Consider the following 20,222-nt stretch of genomic DNA (forward strand, 5'->3'; position numbering starts at 1 on the left):
GATCGCCGGATCTGAATAAAGCGCTCACACAGATTCAGTCCCGGTTTCTGCTTATTGGGTCTGGTGGTGTCAGGCAACATGAATGCCAGCTTTTCCGGTTTCATATTCTGGCGACTCCATTCCGGGACAGGTATTGGGACTCTCCAGTAAGTCGGGGTATTGGCAGGGAGTCCCATTGGCTGCCTGAACTGGGGGGCTCCAGGGTGTGTATTTGAAGACTCCCCGGCAGCTGCCAAGTGATTTCACTCGGGGACTTCCCTCCTCCGACTCTCAGCACTTCCCGCCATTTTCACATTTGATCGAATCATCGCACTTTCCGGTTCAGGTTTAAATCCTGGGTCACACTTAGATGGTCGGGATCTAAGGTACAGTGTGGTTTACAGGGCTCTGTCTGGTAAAAAGCTGTCTTCCGGTTTGGGAAACAGACCTTTGGGGTAAGTTTTGGCTGGTAGGTTGGCCTGTGCTGATAAACCTACAACTAAAAAGAAAGTGGCTTTTATTGTAACGCAGTTCAGTTTATGTACTGTATAATCTAGACTCAGGAGAGCTATGGCCACTGAATGGGTCTTTAAATCACTGTATTATACTATAACTAGAGTGGTTTTGTCAGAGATTGGGAAAGTGGGACATAATGCCTTATCCAGAAACTTTCATGAGTTTACATAATCAGGATGCAGCATTAAAAGGAAATAGATTAATGGTCCAGAGAAAAGGGCATTTGCCTGTGAGAGACAGCAGGAGCTCCGCAGAGCGGGCCCAGGAAGGTCTGAGTATTATGGCTTCCGCGAGCACGGTCAGGGTTCCCACGGCCCCTCCAGCCCCGGGGAGGGGAGGTCTTCCTCTTTACTCAGCTGAGGAAACTGGGAAAAGTGCATCTGAACTGGCCTCACCATCTGGAACCCATCAGGGAATCAAATTTGGTGGAGGATGAGCCCCCACTGGGGCCAGGCAATACCCTTTGGGAAAAACTTCCAGTGGGAGTAGGGCCACAGGGCCAGCCCGCTGGAGTGCGGGCACAGCCTTCGTTTCTACATCAGATCAGTTAAACCGGAAAAACTCGGAAAGGACCAGAGTATATCCCTTTAGAGTGGATGAAGGGGTGCACCAGGCTTGTGAGTCCCTGAAGGCGCACTGGCTTCTGCACCAGCCTTGGGGCTCCCAAGCTCACGGAAGGCCTCTCAGTTATACGTTCATGAAAGGCAGGGCGTTGCCCCAGGTGTCCTCACCCAAATGCTTAGTGACAGTTTCTGCCTGTCACATGCTTGTCAAGGAAACCAGATCACACTGTCCGGGAGTGGCCAGCCTGCTTGAGAGCTGTGACAGCCACCTGTGAGCTGTTACAGGAAGCTGGAAGGCTTTCCTTGGGACAGCCTATCACCACTGAAGCACCCCAGCCAGTGCTGAGCCTGCTGGAGCAAGAGGGAAACGTGTGGCTCGCTGCTGGAAGAAGGGGCAGGTACCGAGCCGTTCTTCTCTACCATCCCAACGGCTCCTGCAAAACTGTAAGTAAGTTAAATCCTGCCTCTCTTCCCCCAGAGTCTGACTCGGCTGCACTAATACAAGACTGTGCTGAGATAACTGATCAAGTGTATTCTAGCAGAATTGACTTACAGGACCATCGTTTAGAAGATGCTCTCTATACAGATGGAAGCAGTTATATGGACAACAGAAGCAGACAGGCTGGGTATGCAGTTGTGACTCTTGAAGGAGTAGTGGAGGCCAAGGTCTTGTCTTCAGGAACCTCTGCTCAGAAACCTGAACTGATGGCCCTGACGAGGGCACTGGATTGTCGCAGGAAAAGAGAGTGGATGTGTATACCGACTCAAGGTAAGCTTTCCTGATTTTGCATGCACATGGTTTCATCTGGGAAGAAAAAACTGTTAACCTCCAAATAAAAAGGGGATTAAGCAGCAGAAATTTTAAAATTACTAAAGGCTGCTCAGGTACCTTTACATGTGGCAGTTGCACACTGCCCAGGGCATCAGAAAGAGGACACTGATGTGGCTGGAGGAAGCAATCTGGCTGAACGGGCAGCAAAAGCAGCTGCTAAAGGAATGTTTATAATGCCCTCGGTACCTGTTCTGGGCTTGTCACAGTTTGACCCTGAGTATTCGACTGCAGACTTAGAGAAAGCTGAGAGCTGGGGTTTTGATGAAGAAGGAGCTCATAGTGGATGGAGAAAGAGTAAGAAAGGAGCTATACTGTTTTCCTGAACAGTTAGCAGAGCCCATCATGAAGCATTTGCATGAGGCCACACACTATGGAAGAGACTCATTAACCACCTATGTCAAACCATGGCTCACAGGTCCTGGAAATTCTAGAGCCGTAAGAAAAGTAATCGCTAGATGTGTTGTGTCCCGGAAGAACAACCCCAAGACAGATCTCCATCAAAGGAGAAAAAGAAAGCAATACCAAGGACAGTGTCCACTTGAGAACTAGAAAATAGACTTTACTCAGATGCCAAGGGTCTGAGAGTGGAAATAGTTGTTAGCCTTTGTTGACACCTTTTTCAGGATGGGTAGAAGCTTATTCTACTAGAATGGAGAAATCCCTGGAGGCAGTGAAAGCTTTACTGAAGGAAATAATCCCTCACTTTGGCCTCCCTGGCAGCATGCAGAGTGATAATGGACCCACTTTTGTTTCCAAAATCACACAAAAGATTAGTCAATTTTAGGTATCATGTGGAGACTCCACACAGCATGGAGACCTCAGGCTTCTGGGAAGGAGAGAAGGTGAATCACACCTTGAAAAAAAATATAGCCGAGCAATGTCAAAAAACTCATCTCCATCGGGATCAAGCTTTGCCTATTGCCCTGCTCAGGATGAGGGTAGCTCCTCGAAGTGGGATTCAGGTGAGCTCCGATAAAATTGTGTACAGGCGACCATTTCAGGCTACGATTGGGGTGGGAGATATATACACAGGTCAAGAAATAAAGGTAAAGAAATACGTACAATAGTTAAGTCAGACCTTAGCTGTAATTAATGGTCTTGCTTTTATTAGGGACCTCTCCCCTCCAGGTTTGCCAGATGCCTTCGAAGACAAGGTGCTGCTCAAGGGCTGGGAGATGACACCTCCAGGAAGCCAACTAGGAGAGAAGTGGACTGGACCTTCGGACGTACTCCTTACCACCCCGACCCCACAGGGTGGTGGTGAAGTTGGCAGGAATAAAACCTTGGATTCGTCATGCCCGAGTAAAGAAAGCACTAGCCCTGGTGAGTGTAGCTCAGTGGATTGCCTGCTGGCCCGTGAACCAAAGGGTCACTGGTTCGGTTCCCAGTCAGGGTACATGCCTGGGTTGCGGGCCAGGTCCCCAGTAGGGGGCGTGTGAGAGGCAACCGCACATTGATGTTTCTCTCCCTCTCTTTCTCCCTCCCTTCCCCTCTCTCTAAAAATGACTAAATAAAATCTTATTTAAAAATCAACCAATAAATGCATAAGTAAGTGGAACAATAAATCAATGTTTCTCTCCCTCCCTTCCTCTCTCTCTAAAATCAATCAATAAAAATATTTTTAAAAAATAAAACAAACAATACATGTTTATCAACTGAAGAATGGGTAAATAAAAGGTGGCATATCCATGCAATGGAATATTAACCAAGGATGCTGACATCTACATATGCTACCACATAAATGAATTTTAAAAACATTATTCTAGACAAAGGTCACAAAAGACTATTTTTACACGTCCATTTACATAAAATGTCCAGAGTAGTGAAATCTATACAGAAAAAATGCAGACTAATGGTTGCTTAGGATGGGGCGGGGGTAACGAGGGAGGGAAATAGGTATAGGGCTTCTTTTGGGGGTGATGAAAATGTGAAATTGTGATGGTTGCGCCACTTTAATATACTAAAAGCCACGGAATCATACACTTTAAATAGTGAATTGTATGGTGTGTGAATCACATCTCAATAAAGATACTATAATGGAAAAAAATAAAACAAGAAAGCACCAGAGGAACAACAGACCCCTGACCCGCAAGAACACCTGAAAGTCATCTTTCGAAAACAATGACTTACATTCTTTTCATTCCTTTTTGTCTGACTCCATGTTATGGACAACTTACCCTTTCAAACAAGATGAAAATATTTGGGCATACTTAGCAAAAAATGTTCTAAACATTTCTTTTGTCCTGCAGGAGGAAGTTATGTTGAACAAGCTTCCACTGCATGTCTGGTGGGTGTCTGTACTCCCCTGGAAAGCCTTTGAAATTATACTGTGTTTGAGCGTATCAATAAGAAAATGACCTGCTCTGATATTTATAACTGGGGACCAGTGGTAACTCTATATGACAGGGAGATGTTTTCCTTGTAGGTTGCTAATGTAGCCCAGCTAACGAGAGTGCACTTTCGTCAATGTACTAAAAACTGTTCTGTGCTCCCAGCGAGTGTGAAGATGAATTGCACCACCACCACTAATGTATCTTACGCTTTTGCTCACGTTAAATTGCCTGCTGGATGGTTTCTAACATGTGGAAGGACTGCTTACTCCTGTGTTCCAGCCAACAGCTCTGGGGGCCATGCTCTCTGGGAAGACTGATGGTGTTTATGCCTCAGAAGCCCCACTGGACCCGGGCTCGACAGGACCTTTCCCTTGCACCTGATTGTAACTGTGGCTTACGCCTTTTAGCCCTGCTGAATATGTGTCTTTGACTATATTTGTAATGACAGCCACAGTAACCTATCTGAATGGAAAAATAAGCCGACTAGCCTGCGCCATGGCAAAAGCTTTGAATGCCACCTGGCAAGCCATCAGTGCCATCAGTCAAGAACTAGGACAAGTCAGAGAAGCAGTACTAGAGAATCATGCAGCTATAGACCGCCTTCTTTCCAGGCATAATCATGGACATGAAGACTGTAAAGGCCTCTGCTGTTTCAACCTGACTGATAGTTCACGGCTCACAGCGCGTGAAGCAGAGCACGTACATGAAGCAGTACCCAACATAAAACAGAGAGAGGGGAACCTTTGGTATTGATTTGTCTAAACTAACCTCTTGGCTGCCCAGTGTTACTGGTCTTAGAGAGGCATTTGTTGTTTTTATTTTGTTGTTGTTGTTTTTTTTTCAGTACCATAGCTTGCTGTTGCATACAATGTGCCCCTATATAGGTCTGCAATTAGGTGTATTCCTAAGCCCCCGCCAGAGGGTCTAATGCCAAGACAAGTGCTCGACAGCAAAAGGAGATCTTCCATGTGAAATTGACCTCACAGACGCAACGTAGTTTAAAGTACCAGGGGGACGGTGATGGGGACTCAGAAGTTGCAAAAGGTTAATTTAAGTAATAACTAGTAAGTTTAGTCATCCATGCATATAAAAGTTATTGTTCCGGGAAGTGAAGGTGTGACCCCCTGACTCCAGGAGACCAGAAGCAGTTCCAATTTTGTGCCTCGGGAGGGACTGCGAGCCGTCAGGATGGAACCGGAGCCACTGTGCTCCAGGGTGAGATGACCCAGGGCGAGAACGCTGCCGGGTTTGTAATCCAATTAATTTTCCCCTGCATTCCAACCCCCTTACCTACCCTTTGTCTTCCTTATAAAAAGGGCCACTTTGAAATAGACTTTAAGACGGTCCGTTAGGGTGTGAACCCACTGTCTCTCAGATCGCCGGCCATCTCAATAAAGCACTCGTACAGATTCAGTCCCTGTCTCTGCTGATTGGGTCTGGTAGCTTTTCTGGTTTCCACATAGTTTCACTCGCCTGCAATAGGTTTGGGTGGATTCCTCAAGTTCTCGATGTCCCAGAAATGTCTTCGGGTTCCTTCCTTGCCATCTTCCAGGGAAGCAACCTTCGCTCATAGTGCATAGTTCACACCTGCCACGGAACACCCGCCATGAACCACGTGGCGGAGCAAGGCACCAGGCACTTCTCCAAGGGGCTCTCACTCTCTGGCTGTGAAAGTCAGTTTCCATTCCTTAAAGCTTTCCGGTGACGTCCAGCATCCAGGTTTGACTCTTTTGATCGTGACATTCCCAACAAAGACTTGGTCGATAGAACCACACTTGGAAACTGTTGCTGTTATAAAGAGAACAGATTCTTAACTGGGTTTATGCAAACAGACTGCCATGAAACTCACACTCACTCCTTAAGAATTGCCGAATGCTGGGTCAGGGGGGGAGAAAAATAAATGTTTCGATGTTGCCCATGAGGGGTACAATTTACAACTTGTTCTAAGAGGAAAACGTGTGTTCTTATATCTGGACAACAAAAAGGTTTAAAACTAGCAGTAAATTGAACAAAGTCATAAGAATAACAATTATCTGTAGTTCATTCAGTCCCATATAATCAATTGTTTGTCTTGATTATTTGCCAGTATTTCCACGAATTCAGTTATTCCTTAGGGTTCTATAAATCTTCATTTGCTTTAAAGATGTGATACCTGTAATTTAAGGCAGAGTCTTTTTCATGAACCTATCCAAAGATACATTTGCAAATATACTGGAGTTGAACAGTGACTGCTTATGTCCAAATTCAAAGTGACACAGTTATAGATTCAATTAAAATGCAATTGATAAAGAACTTTTTGGCCCTGGCTGGCATAGCTCAGTGGATTGAGCGTGGGCTGGGAACCAAAGTGTCCCAGGTTCGATTCCCAGCCAGGGTACATTCCTGGGTTGCAGGCCATAACCCCCAGCAACCGCACATTGATGTTTCTCTCTCTCTCTCTCTCCCCCTCCCTTCCCTCTCTAAAATAAATAAATAAAATCTTAAAAAAAAAAGAACTTTGCTTCTCTGTAAAATATATTTCAAGATAACAATTTCTTGATAATTACTATGAAATAAGTATATAAATCTTTATTTTCATATTTTTTAAATATTTATTTATTTTTAGAGAGAAGGGAAGGGAAGGAGAGAGGGTGAGAAACATCAATGTGTGGTTGCCTCTTGCACGCCCCCTACTGGGGACCTTGCCTGCAACCCAGGCATGTGCCTTGACTGGGAATTAAACCATTGGTTCCCAGGCCAACACTCAATCCACTCAGCCACACCAGCCGGGGCCCAAAATTTGTATTTTAAAAGATGGCCTAGATGAGAGTTCTTAAAGAACATCAAGTATTTACATTTCAAAAATGTAGGAGTTGTAGAACCAAGCTTCTCCTAGAAGGGCTTTGGTTTCATCAGGCAAAGGGGCAGAAATCAGCTTGAGTTGAAAATGTCACTTTTTTTCTCTGCATTGAGGGACAGGCCCAATTGTTCCCGGGATCTGGCAGCTCCCAGGTCTCCGGGAGGGGACTATAGAGTTTTACAGTCTTGGGGGCCGGGGGGAGGAGGAGGGGGCAAGATTTTCCTCCCTCCTTGTGCCCTGGTTTGTGCTCACCTTGGGCACAGCGGGCCAAGCCTAATTCTGAACCAGAGTTGAACACAGGACTTGGGGGTCAGGGGGGTCAGGAATAGCGTCACCCCCTGCTGGGTCATGTGGGTGAAAACAGCATGGCCTTACCGGGTTAGAGAGCTGCTCAGCTGAAAACAAATACAGCAGTTGCTCTGTAGCAACACAGACACAGGTGGGGGCGGGGCGGGGCAGTAGCGTGAGGCCAATTTGAAGGAAGAGGCACAGTTAGGAGGAAGAGGCCTGGAATCCCTGCTGAAAGTTAAAATCTCGTCTCCTCCCCTCAAGGACTAAACCTAAGAAGGCGATCAAGATGGCGACGGTGAAGGTCAAGTTGGAGGATAGTATTTTAGTTAAAAGATCCGTTCATGGGCCAGGCTTCCTGGTCACCCAGTTTGTATCGAGGCCAGGCCGTGTTGCAATAAAGAATCCAGCACTTGGACTTGAGGTCGGTAAGCCCCAGAGCTTTCAAGTTCCATCCCAATGGGAGTCCTTGGGCGGGGCTGATTGAGAACTGCCCATTCTAAAAGGGAAGGAGATCTCAGGGACAGAACGACGAGGGCAGGGAAGGTTTGAGAAGGGCATACCCACCTCAAATGACTTAGAGGTCTGTGGCCAGAGCCAAGTGGCCTCGAGCCTGAGGACACATGGAACTTGAGGATCTGCCTCAGAGCCAGGCTCCCTGGGTCCAGAGAACAGAGCGAGCCAGCAGGGAGACCGCTGGGGCGTTCTTTCCAGCCAGAGCCCTGCGAAGGAGATAGACCCAGCCCCAGGCTTTACGACAATGAGACGTGGTGGGTATAAGCTATCAGTTTCTATGTTTTTGTCCCGAGATTCAGAGAGACTTACTGATCGCTGGCTGGGAGCAGGGGGGGGGGGGGGGGGGCCGGGCCCCCCTGTTCACAGCGTCGGGAGAGAGAGAAAGATTGGAATCCTCTCCCCAAAACTCACAGAGACAGGGTTAGGGGTCGCACTTCTGCCGCCCACTGCTCCCCTAATCGCAAGTCAGGAGGCCGGAGGAGAGAGAGAAACAAGAGAATGTCCCTGTAAGGGCCACCGAAATGTTAGGGTGCTCGCTGATGCAGGCGGTGGAAGAATTCACAAAGAGAAGACAGTGCAGGGTATAGTTTTTATTCACTCTCCAAGAAAGGAAAGGGGCATGGTGTGCGGAGGTGCACCAGCCCTGAGGGGTGGGGGCTTTGAGCTTTTCTTGGATTGTAATTGGATCTAAAAAGAGTGGGGGTGCAGTTGTGTGGCCCCTGGGCAGTTGGGGGTGCAGTTTGTTCGGATGTCATCTCCTGCCTGTGGCTGTAGGACGCCCTTAGTCATGTTCCGGTCTTGCTTTCCAGTCATTTCCAGTCCTGGGAACAGAAGCTCGGAAGAGCGAAACCGGCAGTCGTGTTTAACAAGGTCACAGGCCCACAAATGGCTCTGACTTTATCTTTTCATCCCCTGGGGGGTTCCCGCAGCTGTGATGCAATCAGCTGAGAGGTGGGAGGCAGGAGGGAGATGTAATTACAGCCTCTCCTGCCTCAATTCAACAGGAAGCTCAGAGTTGGGGCCCAGGGGACCCTAATCCAATGTGACTAATGGACCACTTGCCAGGCACACGCAGGGCCGGCTCCCGGGGGCGGGGGCGGAGGCACAGTGAGCTGTCATCCGCCTCCATCCAGATCCAGCCTCACTCTGAGGGAGGAGCCGGGTGTTGAGCCCTAGAGAAGAGGAGGCGGGGGTGAAGGAGTGGAGAGGGGGTCTTGAACTCCATGGCCCTTGGGCCAACCAGGTAAAATAATTAACCAAACCCACAGGTCACCTTTCTTTTCATTCCACCGTAAGAAGCCCCTGGCACAGGCTCCACGGTAAACGGCAACCAGACCTCCACCCCCTCAACTGAGAGACAACAGGGTGGGTGGGGACTTCAGCGAGCTGGGAAGCCCATGTCCCAGCTCATAGCCTATGGTCACCCTGGGGGTCGTGTAGGTCTGAGGTCACCAGACCTTCCAGTTCGGAAGGAGCTGGAAATGTGGACTTTTGTGTAAAGTACTCTATTTATTAATTTGATAAGAACATTACATAGGCCAGAATAGATAGCCAAAAATACACCTGCAGACTCTATATGTCCTGCAGGCCATCAGTGTGTGATGTGGGACACACAGGGCAGACACCAGAGTAGGTACAGTCACCCCTGTGCCCCTAGAGCAAAGAAATTGTTGAAGGAGGGAATGTACAATTTAATTTGCCTCCTCTCCCTCTAGCCACACGTCTCTCTTCTCTGGGCCCCAAGTTTGGTTTTTTGCTTTTTAAGGATTTTCTTGATTTGTTTTTAGAGAGGGAAGGGGAGGGAGAAAGAGACAGAAACATCAATGTGTGGCCACCTCTTGTGCGCCCCCTACAGGGACCTGGCTTGCTACTCAGGCACATGCCCTGACTGGGAATCATATAGGCAACTCTTTGGTTTGCAGGCCTGCACTCAATCCACTGAGTCACACCAGCCAGGGTGTGGGTCCCAAGTTTTACTACCATTGTGTACCAGCTCAGATATCTCCTCCTCCTCCAGGGAGCCCTCCCTGACCCCCAAACTGAGGCAGGTGTTCATGCTCCCAATGAGCTCTTCCACCCCAACCCTGCCCATTTTGGGTTGTCACCTTTGGGGGATGGTTTGTCTCTCCCACTGGATTCTGAGCCCCAGGAGGGCAGTGCCAGGCTCTGTCCCCAGCTTCACCCAGCACAGGGCCAGTCACAGGGCAGGAACTCAAAGAGCATTTGGAAGAATGAATGAATGAATGCACAGAGTCCAGTGCTTTGGGACAGAGGGAGGCCTGTGGCAGGGGGTAGCCAAATGTGAAAAAAGGGGTGAAATCATTCAGGATGAGAGAGGTGGGATGGGCACAGGAGGCAGGAGAGGGCAGAGACCAGCCAAGGGGTTCAAGGAGCACTGGGCTCCACAGTCTTCACCCCATCACCTCCTCTTCGTGTGACTTTGAGTAAGGGACCCCCTTTGGCTCCATTTCCTCATCTGTAAAAAAGCTGTTCTACAAGCAGCCAGCTGCCTCTGGGACTGTTGGGATGATTAATTAAATTCAGGATCATGGAGCGCCGAAAGGATCATTTCTTCCCACACACCCTCCGTATCCACACACATCGCATATTCTCACCCCACGCCCATACTCCACACACACACAGAAGATATGAGAAGGGACGCGGGTGGCCCCAAGCTCTGCGCATGCCTCAGTTGTCCCTGAAAGCACAGGTGCCACCAGTCACCACGTTTATTGGATTCATATTTCGGCAAGGGAGGGTAAGCTGTAGGGAAGGCTCAGAGCAGGACACAAAAGAGGCGCTTGTCGCGAAAGGGGTTCTCTGCAGCGGGTACCGGTGTCACCAGAGGGTCATCTTTGGCGTGTGTCTCGCAGAACGCCAGGAGCTCCGCGGCGGCCTGCGACACCTGCGGACACACGGGTGAAGTACAAGCCCCGCCCCATGCCCGTGCCCCTCCCCTGGCCCTGCCCCGCCCCCTCAGGCTCCACCCCTCTCAGGACCCAGCCCAGGTCCAGCTCAGTTTGGAAGGGAATCCTACCCCCCACAGCTCTGTACCCTTAACAGCGCCGGGTTCAGACCCTGCCCCCGAGCCCCCACCTTCCTCCTACCCCAACCAGCACCTTCATGCGGTCGATGTTCACTTCCAGCTTCAGCTGTTCCACCGTCTTGCGGGCCTCCGCGATCTTGGCCATGTTGTTGGACATGGCTGCGGCGGGGAAGGGGTTGAAAGCCCGGCGGGAGTGGAGGCGGAGGGGGTAGGCTAGGGCAAGTCTGGGTCTGGGTCCCCAGCTAAGGTGTCTGTGGTGGTAGGACCCGGCAGCGGGGGCGCGGGTGGAAGAGCGAACGAATGGGGTAGCCGGGTGCAGGTGGAGGGGGTACAGGAAAAGAGAGGGAAAAGCGGAGGGATGAAGAGCCACACAGACTGGGGACCGAGAGGCAGGTCCAAGGAGGGACCAAAGAGCAGGTCGGAGAGAGGCAAGAGGGGAGGCGGAGGGGTGCACAGATGGGGTACCTGGAGCCAGAGAGGGGCGAGGAAGGCAGGAGGGAAGCACAGAGGTGGGGCTGAGAGGCAGGTGGAGAGAGGGACGGAAGGACAGGGCCACAGGTGCTGGAGCAGGACCCAGGTGTCCTCAGCCCCCAGGGAGGGAGCATGAGCCAGGAGGGGGGCCCTTCCCAGGCCAATTAGCGGCCGCTCCAGGGAGACCAAGGAATTAAGATCTCGGCGGGAGGGGCACAGAGGGGGCCTCATTAGGGCCTTGGCAGCAGCTGCCCCCTCCGCTCCCCTCAGGGAGCTCCCCCACCCCAGCCCTGCACCTCAAAGTCTCCTCTGCTCATTAGCAGCTGGAGAGAGGGCTGGCAGGGTGGGGGGGCACCCAGACAGGACTGGGGAGAGGGCAGAGAGGAGGAAGAGAGGGACAAATGGAGGGGCAGAGGGAGAAGAGGTGACTGGGGCACAGGAGAAAAGAAGAGACTTGAGGGAGGGAAGAAAGCGATGGAGAGATGGGGGAAGGATGAAGAGATGGAGGGAGTGGGGGGGTGAGTGGAAGGGTGGAGAAAGGGACAGAGTGATGGGGGGAGAGAGGTGCAGAGGGGATGAAGAGACCGAGGGAGGGTGAGAAAGGGGGGCCGAGGAGCCCAGGAGGGGTGGGAGTGAGAGGATAAAGGTAGGATGTATGGAGAGGTAGGGGAAGGGGACGGGAGAGGCCACCGGGGATAAGGGGACAGAGGACAGGGGGACAGAAAGAGAGGGGTGAGGGGCTGGGGGAGAGACAAGCTGGTGGAGATGCAGAAGTACAAAATCATCCCTTCACTCACTCACTCATTCATTCCCAGGTGGCCAGACTGGCCAAGATAGGGCAGAGGGACCATCTGCCGGGGCCAGGACGGGAGCTTCCTACCTGTTGTTGCTCAGGGCTGGGATGGCGGGCTGCTGGTGGAGGCTGGGAGACAGCCCTGGGTCCCCCTGCCCGCCCCAGCCCAGCCCCGCCCCTCCCACAGGGCAGCCCCTGAGGACCCGCCTCCGCCTGCTGCCGCCACCCACACCCCACTGCTCTCTGGGCCGCCTTGGGTCCGTCTCTCTGGATCCTAGCTCTGTCTGTCCCCATCTTTGACTCTGTTTCTGTGTGTCTCTCCCTCCCTCTGTCTTTCCTCTCAATCCCTGTCTCTGTCTCACACTCACTCCCTCCCTCAGGGGAGAAGACAGGCTCTCAAGGTGTGCCCCACACCCTGCTGCACACCTTCCCGTCACACAGCTCTCTCCCGTGTGTTCCACACGGCCTGCTTTCCATTGCATGTGCTCTCCCACCCTGTCACACCCACCACCTCAGTGTCACCCCGTCCCAGACGCCTCCTCACACTCACACAGCCTCATACTCACAGTCCCTCGCCCAGAGACCCGCAGCACCTCCCCACTGTGTCACATGGTGTTGCCACACATCCTCGCCCATGGTCCGTGCCCCTGACACACACTCCCCCACGGTGCCACCATCACGTGGTCCCTCCACACACCACACACCACCCATCCCTTACAATCTCTCGGAGCGTGACACGTCCTCACCCATGACATCAGGCAAGTGTGCTTTCTGAGTGTCCAATGTACAAACGGTTTCACATGGTGTCACACAATATGTCAAGATGTATGTGTGTCACACACACCCACATGTGATAAAAACTTCTGTCCCACACCCTCTCGGTCTCACTTTCCCCATGTCTCCTGCAGTGACATGTACTTACTCACGCAACCTCTCTGTCAATTACTGCCATATAATATTTTGTAGTGTGACACAGTTACTATCACAGCCAGTGACTCCCACACACATCACACACATTCTTGCACAACCTCCAAGTGTCTCACAATCCTACACATTCCCGGACACATAGTCACACAGAGTCTGCCCCCCTCACTGTCTTGTACAGTCTCTTGCTGAGCCTCAGTCTGTATGACACACAGCTGCCGCCCACCCTCCCACAGAAATCCCCCAGTGTTGCACACTCACACACACCAGGTGTCTCCTGTACTCTAATCCCTGAGTGCCCCGCACAGTCGCCCACTCACTCACACACTGTCACAACACTGTGCCAGTCTGTCAGTCTCCCACACAACCTATGCTGCACACAGCCGCACACACTCTCACAGTTCATCGGTGTGGCTGGCACCTACTGTTTCACACTCACATGGCCTCTCTGACACACCCAGTCCCCGGGGGCCTCTCACAGTGCCTTCTCAGGCCATCTCTGGGTGGGGCACACTCATTCACTCTCACACATCATCTGCCCATGTGACACACACAGCACTCATGTCCTCACCACGTGCACACTGTCACAACCGCTCACTCTCACACATGACCTCACAAACAGTCCCCCAAACAGTGTCTCTGGCACACCCGGTCTCGCAGGAAGAAACAGGGTCTCCAGGTGTGCCACACGCCCTGCTGCGTTTACTCCAGTCACCCACCTCTCCTGTGTGTCCCACACGGCCTCTTTCCATCACACAAGCGCCCCCACCCTGTCACACGCACCAGCTCAGTGTCACCCTGTCACACCCAACCACATGGTATTACTCTCAGCCACGCACACATATCTCTCCATCTCCCATGCACAGTCCATACAACCCCCAGGTGTAACACAGTTCCCCAGGCATAATCTGGTTGTCACACATCTCACCAGCTCACAGGGCCACACACAACCTATGGCTACAGCCTCACGGTGGTGCACATTCACACAGTCTCTCGGTGTCACCCACCATCTCCCCCACATCACCCACAGACATTCGGTGTCTCTCCTACATTCAGGAGACCCCCGCCAGCGCGCACACTCTGCTCTCCGTCTCCTCCTGACAGTCCCCTGCAGGCCACAGGGGGGCGTCCGCGGCCCACAAAGCCAGCACCAAAGCCTTGGGAGGTGGTGGAAATCCGGAGGGCAAGGCGCCCCTGTGGGCCAGTCGGGTGCAGGCAGTGGAGAACACGAGACGTAGGAAGGTGGAGGGGTCTAGAGAGAGAGAAATGAAGATGGACTGAGACACCTAGAAAGGGAGTGAGAGACGCAAGGAGAGGCAGAGAGACAGGGACAGACAGAAATTTGGAAAGATAGAGACGGAGGGACTCGGGGAGACAGAGGTAGGCAGAAGGTTGCAGAGACAGAGGCACAGAGACATGCAGGTACAGGAGAGACACACAGACCGAAATGTAGAGTCGGAGGCAGAAATACAGACACCCAAATAGAGACAGAGGCGGGCAGAGAGACAGCACTCAAGACCACGCCTTACACAGGAGACGGTGGCGTTAGCCTGTAGAGGTGCGCCTAGGGGGCGTGGCCTTGAGGGGCGGGGGAGGTGGGAGTGGCCTGGATGGGGCGTGCCGGACCACCCCAGACAGCTGCAGAGGGGGCGCAGGCCCGAGCTCAGGGAGGAGGCGGAGGTGGGGAAGGAGCGTCTTTAACGCAGTCAGCCCATCCCAGCTCGTTTTTTATGACCTCGTCTGAGAAGGGAAACCAGTGGGAAGGGGACACCCGCCCAGATCTATAGTGTAACTATTTGATAGGGGGGTGTCAGACCCTGGCTTCCCTCCTCCCCAACTCCACGGGAGCAACAGGGCCAGGTGGGGGAGGGGAATCAGGCTCACATCTGGAAAGCATCAGGAGCGCCGGACGTGCCAGGGCCCCGGCCCACTGCGGATAGGGGGAGGGAGCTGGGGCGCCCTAGTTTCCCGCCCCCCTTAACGGGGTCTGCCGGCGCCGGGGAGGGGCCTGGGAGTGCGCCCAGCCTCCGAGCCTCCCGCAGCTGGTTTTCATCAGCAGTTCGGGCCCAGCAGCCCCGGAGAAGGAAACCCAGCTTGGAGCGTGGGTAGACAGGGTGACGACCCAAACTCCCCTCCCCCTCCCTGTGGAGGCCAAAGACTGGGGGAGTAGGGGAGACGGGCACTGCCTGAACTGAGCGTGACCTCCATTTCTCTCCTGAGCGGCGGGCCTCAGGCCTCTTTCCACTCTATGCATGGCCATAATCTCGAGGTGTGCTGTCCGGGTCTGTGCTGCACAGGTATCGCCATCCCCACAACCCCCCACCCCCCACCCCCGTCTCTTGACAACCTAGTGGTCACTGGTATTGTTGTCCCCATTTTTTTTGGACAGGGAAAACCGAGACCCTGGGTTAAGATTCAATTCCGGCTTTAATAATTCAAGAAACGTGCCATGAACACCAACAGTAATTCTAGGATGAAATACCAATCGCCTCCTGGCTATTCCCACCTGGATGACTGGTGGGAATCTCAAACTCAGCGCGTCCAAAATGGAGCTCCGCAGTCCACCCATCACACCCACTCCACCGCAGTCTCACCCTTCTCCGTGAGTTTTTCTTGGCGCCCCTCCCTCTCCCAACTCTCCACAGTCCCGTTTCTTCTCACCTCCTCTGCTGCCTGGTCCAGCCACCATGCTCTCTCTCTCGTGGACTAGTGCAGCAGGCTCCCCACAGGGTGCCCAGCCTCTACCTCTGCCTCCCTCAGCCAGGTCCCATCAGAGCAGCCAAAGGGACCCTGTTTGAACTGAAGTCCCCATACAATAGCAAGTGTTTGTGAGGATGTGGAGAAACCGGAACTGTTGATGGGAAGGTGAAATGGTGCGGCCACTTTGGAAAACAGTCTGGGCATTCCTCAACAGGCTAAACAGAGTTATCACGTGACCCAGCAATTCCATGTTTAGGTATCTCTCCAAGAAAAATGAGAACATATGTCCATAAAGCAAATTGTGCAGGAATGTTCACAGCAGCATTATTCATAACAGCCACAAAATGAAAACATCTGAAATGCCCATCAACTGGTGAATGGATAAATTAGATGTGGTCTATCCAGACCATGGTGTGTCATGTGGCAATAAAAAAGACAAGAAGGGCCCTGGCTGCTGTAGCTCAGTGGATTGAGTGCAGGCCTGCAAACCAAAGGGTTGCTGGTTTGATTCCCAGTCAGGGCACATGCCTGGGTTGTGGGCCAGGTCCCCAGTAGGGGGGCTTGTGAGGCAACCACACAGGGATGTTTTTCTCCCTCCCCTGCTCCCTCCCTTCCCCTGTATCTAAAAATAGATAATTAAAATCTGTATCTTTCTCTTTTTTTATAAATAAAATACTTTTTTAAAGATATGAAGCACTGACACACACTACAACATGGAAGAACTTTGAAACCATTATGCTGAGTGAAAGATGCCAGGCACAAAAGACCACAGATTTCATGATTTCACTTATGTGCCCAGAATAGCCAAGTGTATGGAGACGAAAGTAGGTTAGTGGCTGACAAGGGATGGGGAGACTGGAGGAAGACAGCTAAGGGGTGCTGAGTTTCTATTCAGGGTGATAAAAATATTCTGGAATTCACTGTGGCAGTAATTGCACCACTCCATTACTATACTAAAAGCCATTGATAAGACATTGATGAAAGAAATGGAAAAGGACACAAATAAATGAAAAGGTATTCTGTGCTAATGGATTGAAACAATTGACATTGTTAAAGTGTCTATATACTCAAAGCAGTCTACATATTCAAAGCAATATCTATTATATTCCAATGGCACTTTTCACAGAAATAGAACAAACAATTCTAAAATTTGTATGGAACCACAGAAGACCCTGAACAGCCAAAGCAATCTTGAGAAAAAAGAATAAAGCTGGAGGTATCATTCTGCCTGATTTCAAACTGTATTACAAAGCTATAGCCATCAAAACAGTATGGTACTGGCATAAAAACAGACACATAGATCAATGGGCCAAAATAGAGAAACCAGAAATAAACACATGCATATGTGGTCAATTAAATTACAACAAAGGAGTCAAGAATATACAATAGAGAAAGGACAGTCTCTCCAATAAATTGTGTTAAGAGAACTGGACAACTAAATGCAAAAGAATGAAATCTGGACCACTATCTAAAAACATACAGAAAAATTAACTCAAAATGGATTAAAGACTTCAATGTAAGACCTGAAACCATGAAACTCCTGGAAGAATAAATACATAGGCGGTAAGCTCCTTGACATCAATCTTGGCAATGATTTTTTGTATTTGACACCAAAAGCAAAGGCAACAAAAGCAAAAATAAACAAGTGGGACTACATCAAACTAATAAAAAGCTTCCATACAGCAAAGGAAATGATCAACAAAATGAAAAGGCAACTACCAAATGTGAGAAAATGTTTGAAAATTATATATCTGATAAGCAGTCACTATCCAAAATATATAAACAACTCATAAAACTCATTAGCAAAAAAAAAAAGTCTGATTAAAAAGTAGGCAGAGGCACTGACCATCCCTGATCACAGTTAAAATTACAAACTCGCCCTGACCAGTGGGGCTCAGTTGGTTGGGTGTCATCCTACAAAAGGGAGGGGTCACCGTTTTGATTCCAGATCCAGATGTGGGGCACGTGCAAGAGGCAGCTGATGGATATTCCTCACTCACATCGATGTTTCTTTCCCTGCCTTTCCCCCTCCCTTCCCATCTCCTAAAAATAAAATAATCTTTTAATAAATAAGAAATTTGGCACTTCCAGTTAAGATGGTGGCATGGGTAAACATGGCTCACCTCCTTGCACAACTACATCAAAATTACAACTAAAATATAAAACAACCATCATTCAGAACTGTCAGAAATCCAATTGGATGGAAGTCTGACAACTACAGAATTAAAGAAAGCACATCCATCTAGACTGGTAGGAGGGGTGGAAAAGAGGTATGGGCTGGTCCCAGATCCAATGTATGGTGGTTAAAAACTCAGGAGGGATATCTTGGGAATGAGGAGTCCCAGCCCCACACCAGGCACCCAGCCCAGGATTCCAGTGCCAGGAAGATAAGTCCCCACAAGTTCTGGTTGCAAAAATGGAGGATTGAGTCAGTGGGAGAAGCTTCTGGAGCCCCCAAGCAATTCCTCTTAAAGAACCCACACAAGGACTCACCTATTCAGACTCACTCCCTCTGAGCTCCAGCACCAGGGTAGCAACTTGAAAGGCACCAGTGGCACACAGGGAGGGACTGAAGTGTCTGACATCAAGGTGAGGGTTAGGGGACAGCTTTCTCCCAGACAGAAAGGTGGTTAGAGGCCTTTGTCCCTTTTCTGAACCCTCCGCCACAGAGCCACAGAGCCAGCAGGCTGGTGCCATATCTGAGACTCCATCAACCTGGCTAATACTGTTTGCCCTGCCCTGGAGATCCCCAGAGACTCCATTCCACCCAATTTACAGGCCCACCCAAGCTGCTTTTCTACATGAATGTCTGGTCTTGGCTCATGCTTCACAATTTCCTAAATCCTCTCAAACAAGAAACAGCTGGCCTCAGTGAGTTCCCAGCCCCTGTGCCTCTTGCTAAGTGGCCCCAGGCCCAGCACTAGCAGCAACTCACAGCTTTGCTTTGCCTGGAAATCTCCAAGCCCAGAACAAGTGGCAGCCATCTCAGACTGCTTTAGATTGCTTTATAGCTCAAGAAGGGTGGCCCCCGGCAAAACACAGGTGGGAGCTGACCTTGGCTTGTACCATCTGGAAAACCCCAGAGCCTGCTCACCCAATGGACAGCTACAGGCCATGTCGGAGCACTACCACCCTGCTCCGGCACAACTGATCCTACACAGGGGGTGGAGGTTGGTGGTCAGTGGTCAAAGCCCGTCCTTGCAGCTGACTGGCCTGAGTAAATCCCTCCCTTTGACCTGCCAACAGCAACCAAGGCTCAACTATAAGAGGAGGGAGTATTCAGCCTGCACCTCAAGTACCTAGCTTGGGTGATAGGGGAGGCTGTGCCACTGGACCCTACAGGACACCTACTACATTAGGCTACTCTACCAAGACATGGACTCAAAGCAGCTCTACCTGATAATAGAAACAAACACAGGGAGGCTGCCAAAATGAGCAGGCAAAAAAACATGGCCCAAATGAAAGAACCAGTCAAAATTCCTGAAAAAGAACTAAACAAAATGGAGATAAGCAATCTATCAGATGCAGAGATCAAAACACTGTTATAAGGATGCTCAAGAAACTTAATGAGGACCTCAACAGCACAAAAAAAGATGTAGTCATAAATGAAGGATACACTAATCAAAATAAAGAACAATTTGCAGGGAAACAACAGTAGAGTGGATGAAGCCGAGATTCAGATCAATGATTTGGGACATAAGGAAGCAACAAACAACCAGTCAGAACAAGAAGAAGAAGAAAGAATTTTTTAAAAAAGAAGATAATAGACCTGGCTGGTATAGGTCAGTGGATTGAGTGCGGGCTGCGAACCAAAGTGTCGCAGGTTCGATTCCCAGTCAGGGTACATGCCTGGGTTACAGGCCATGACCCCCAGCAACCGCACATTGATGTTTCTCTCTCTCTCTCTCTCTCTCCCTCTCTCTCTCTCTCTCTCTCTCTCCCTCCCTCCCTTCCCTCTCTAGAAGTAAATGAATACAATCTTTTTTTAAAAAAAGATAATATAAGCAGCCTTTGGGATAACTTCAAGCAGTCCAATATTCACATCATAGGGGTACCAGGAAGAGAAGAGAAAGAGCAAGACATTGGAAATCTATTTGAAAAAATAATGAAAGAAACTTCCTAATTTGGTGAAGGAAATAGACATGCAAGTCCAGGAAGGGCAGAGCGTCCCAATTATGATGGATGCAAAGAGGCCATTCCAAGACACATCAAAATTAAAATGCCAAAAGTTAAAGAGAGAATCTTAAAAGCAGCAAGACAGCCCTGGCTGGTGTATCTCAGAGGACTGAGTGTGGGCCTGTGAACCAAAGGGTCACTGGATCAATTCCCAGTCAGGGCACATGCCTGGGTTGTGGGCCAGGTCCCCAGTAGTGGGCACATGAGAGGCAACCACACATTGATGTTTCTCTCCCTCTCTTTCTC

The 20,222-nt window shown here is 50.4% G+C and overlaps 1 protein-coding gene across 3 annotated transcripts; it reads right to left on the reverse strand.

Moving 5' to 3' along the window:
* Positions 1-10,577: 10,577 nt before the first annotated feature.
* GNG8 (G protein subunit gamma 8) lies at positions 10,578-12,428 on the reverse strand. 3 transcript variants are annotated; one of them, XM_036012452.1, is made up of 3 exons: positions 12,264-12,428; positions 10,986-11,071; positions 10,578-10,771 (listed from the first exon to the last, which is right to left on the reverse strand). In XM_036012452.1, the coding sequence occupies exons 2-3, from the start codon at positions 11,067-11,069 to the stop codon at positions 10,643-10,645; spliced, it is 213 nt and encodes a 70-aa protein (XP_035868345.1). In that variant the 5' UTR covers positions 11,070-11,071; positions 12,264-12,428; the 3' UTR covers positions 10,578-10,642. The 3 variants fall into 3 exon arrangements, with proteins under 3 accessions (XP_035868345.1, XP_035868346.1, XP_028386237.1); XM_036012453.1 differs by having other exon boundaries at positions 12,181-12,287; XM_028530436.2 differs by lacking the exon at positions 12,264-12,428 and having other exon boundaries at positions 10,986-11,477.
* Positions 12,429-20,222: the final 7,794 nt, after the last annotated feature.

This window comes from Phyllostomus discolor, chromosome 12 (assembly GCF_004126475.2).
Source record: "Phyllostomus discolor isolate MPI-MPIP mPhyDis1 chromosome 12, mPhyDis1.pri.v3, whole genome shotgun sequence".
Classification (NCBI taxonomy): Eukaryota; Metazoa; Chordata; class Mammalia; order Chiroptera; family Phyllostomidae; genus Phyllostomus; species Phyllostomus discolor.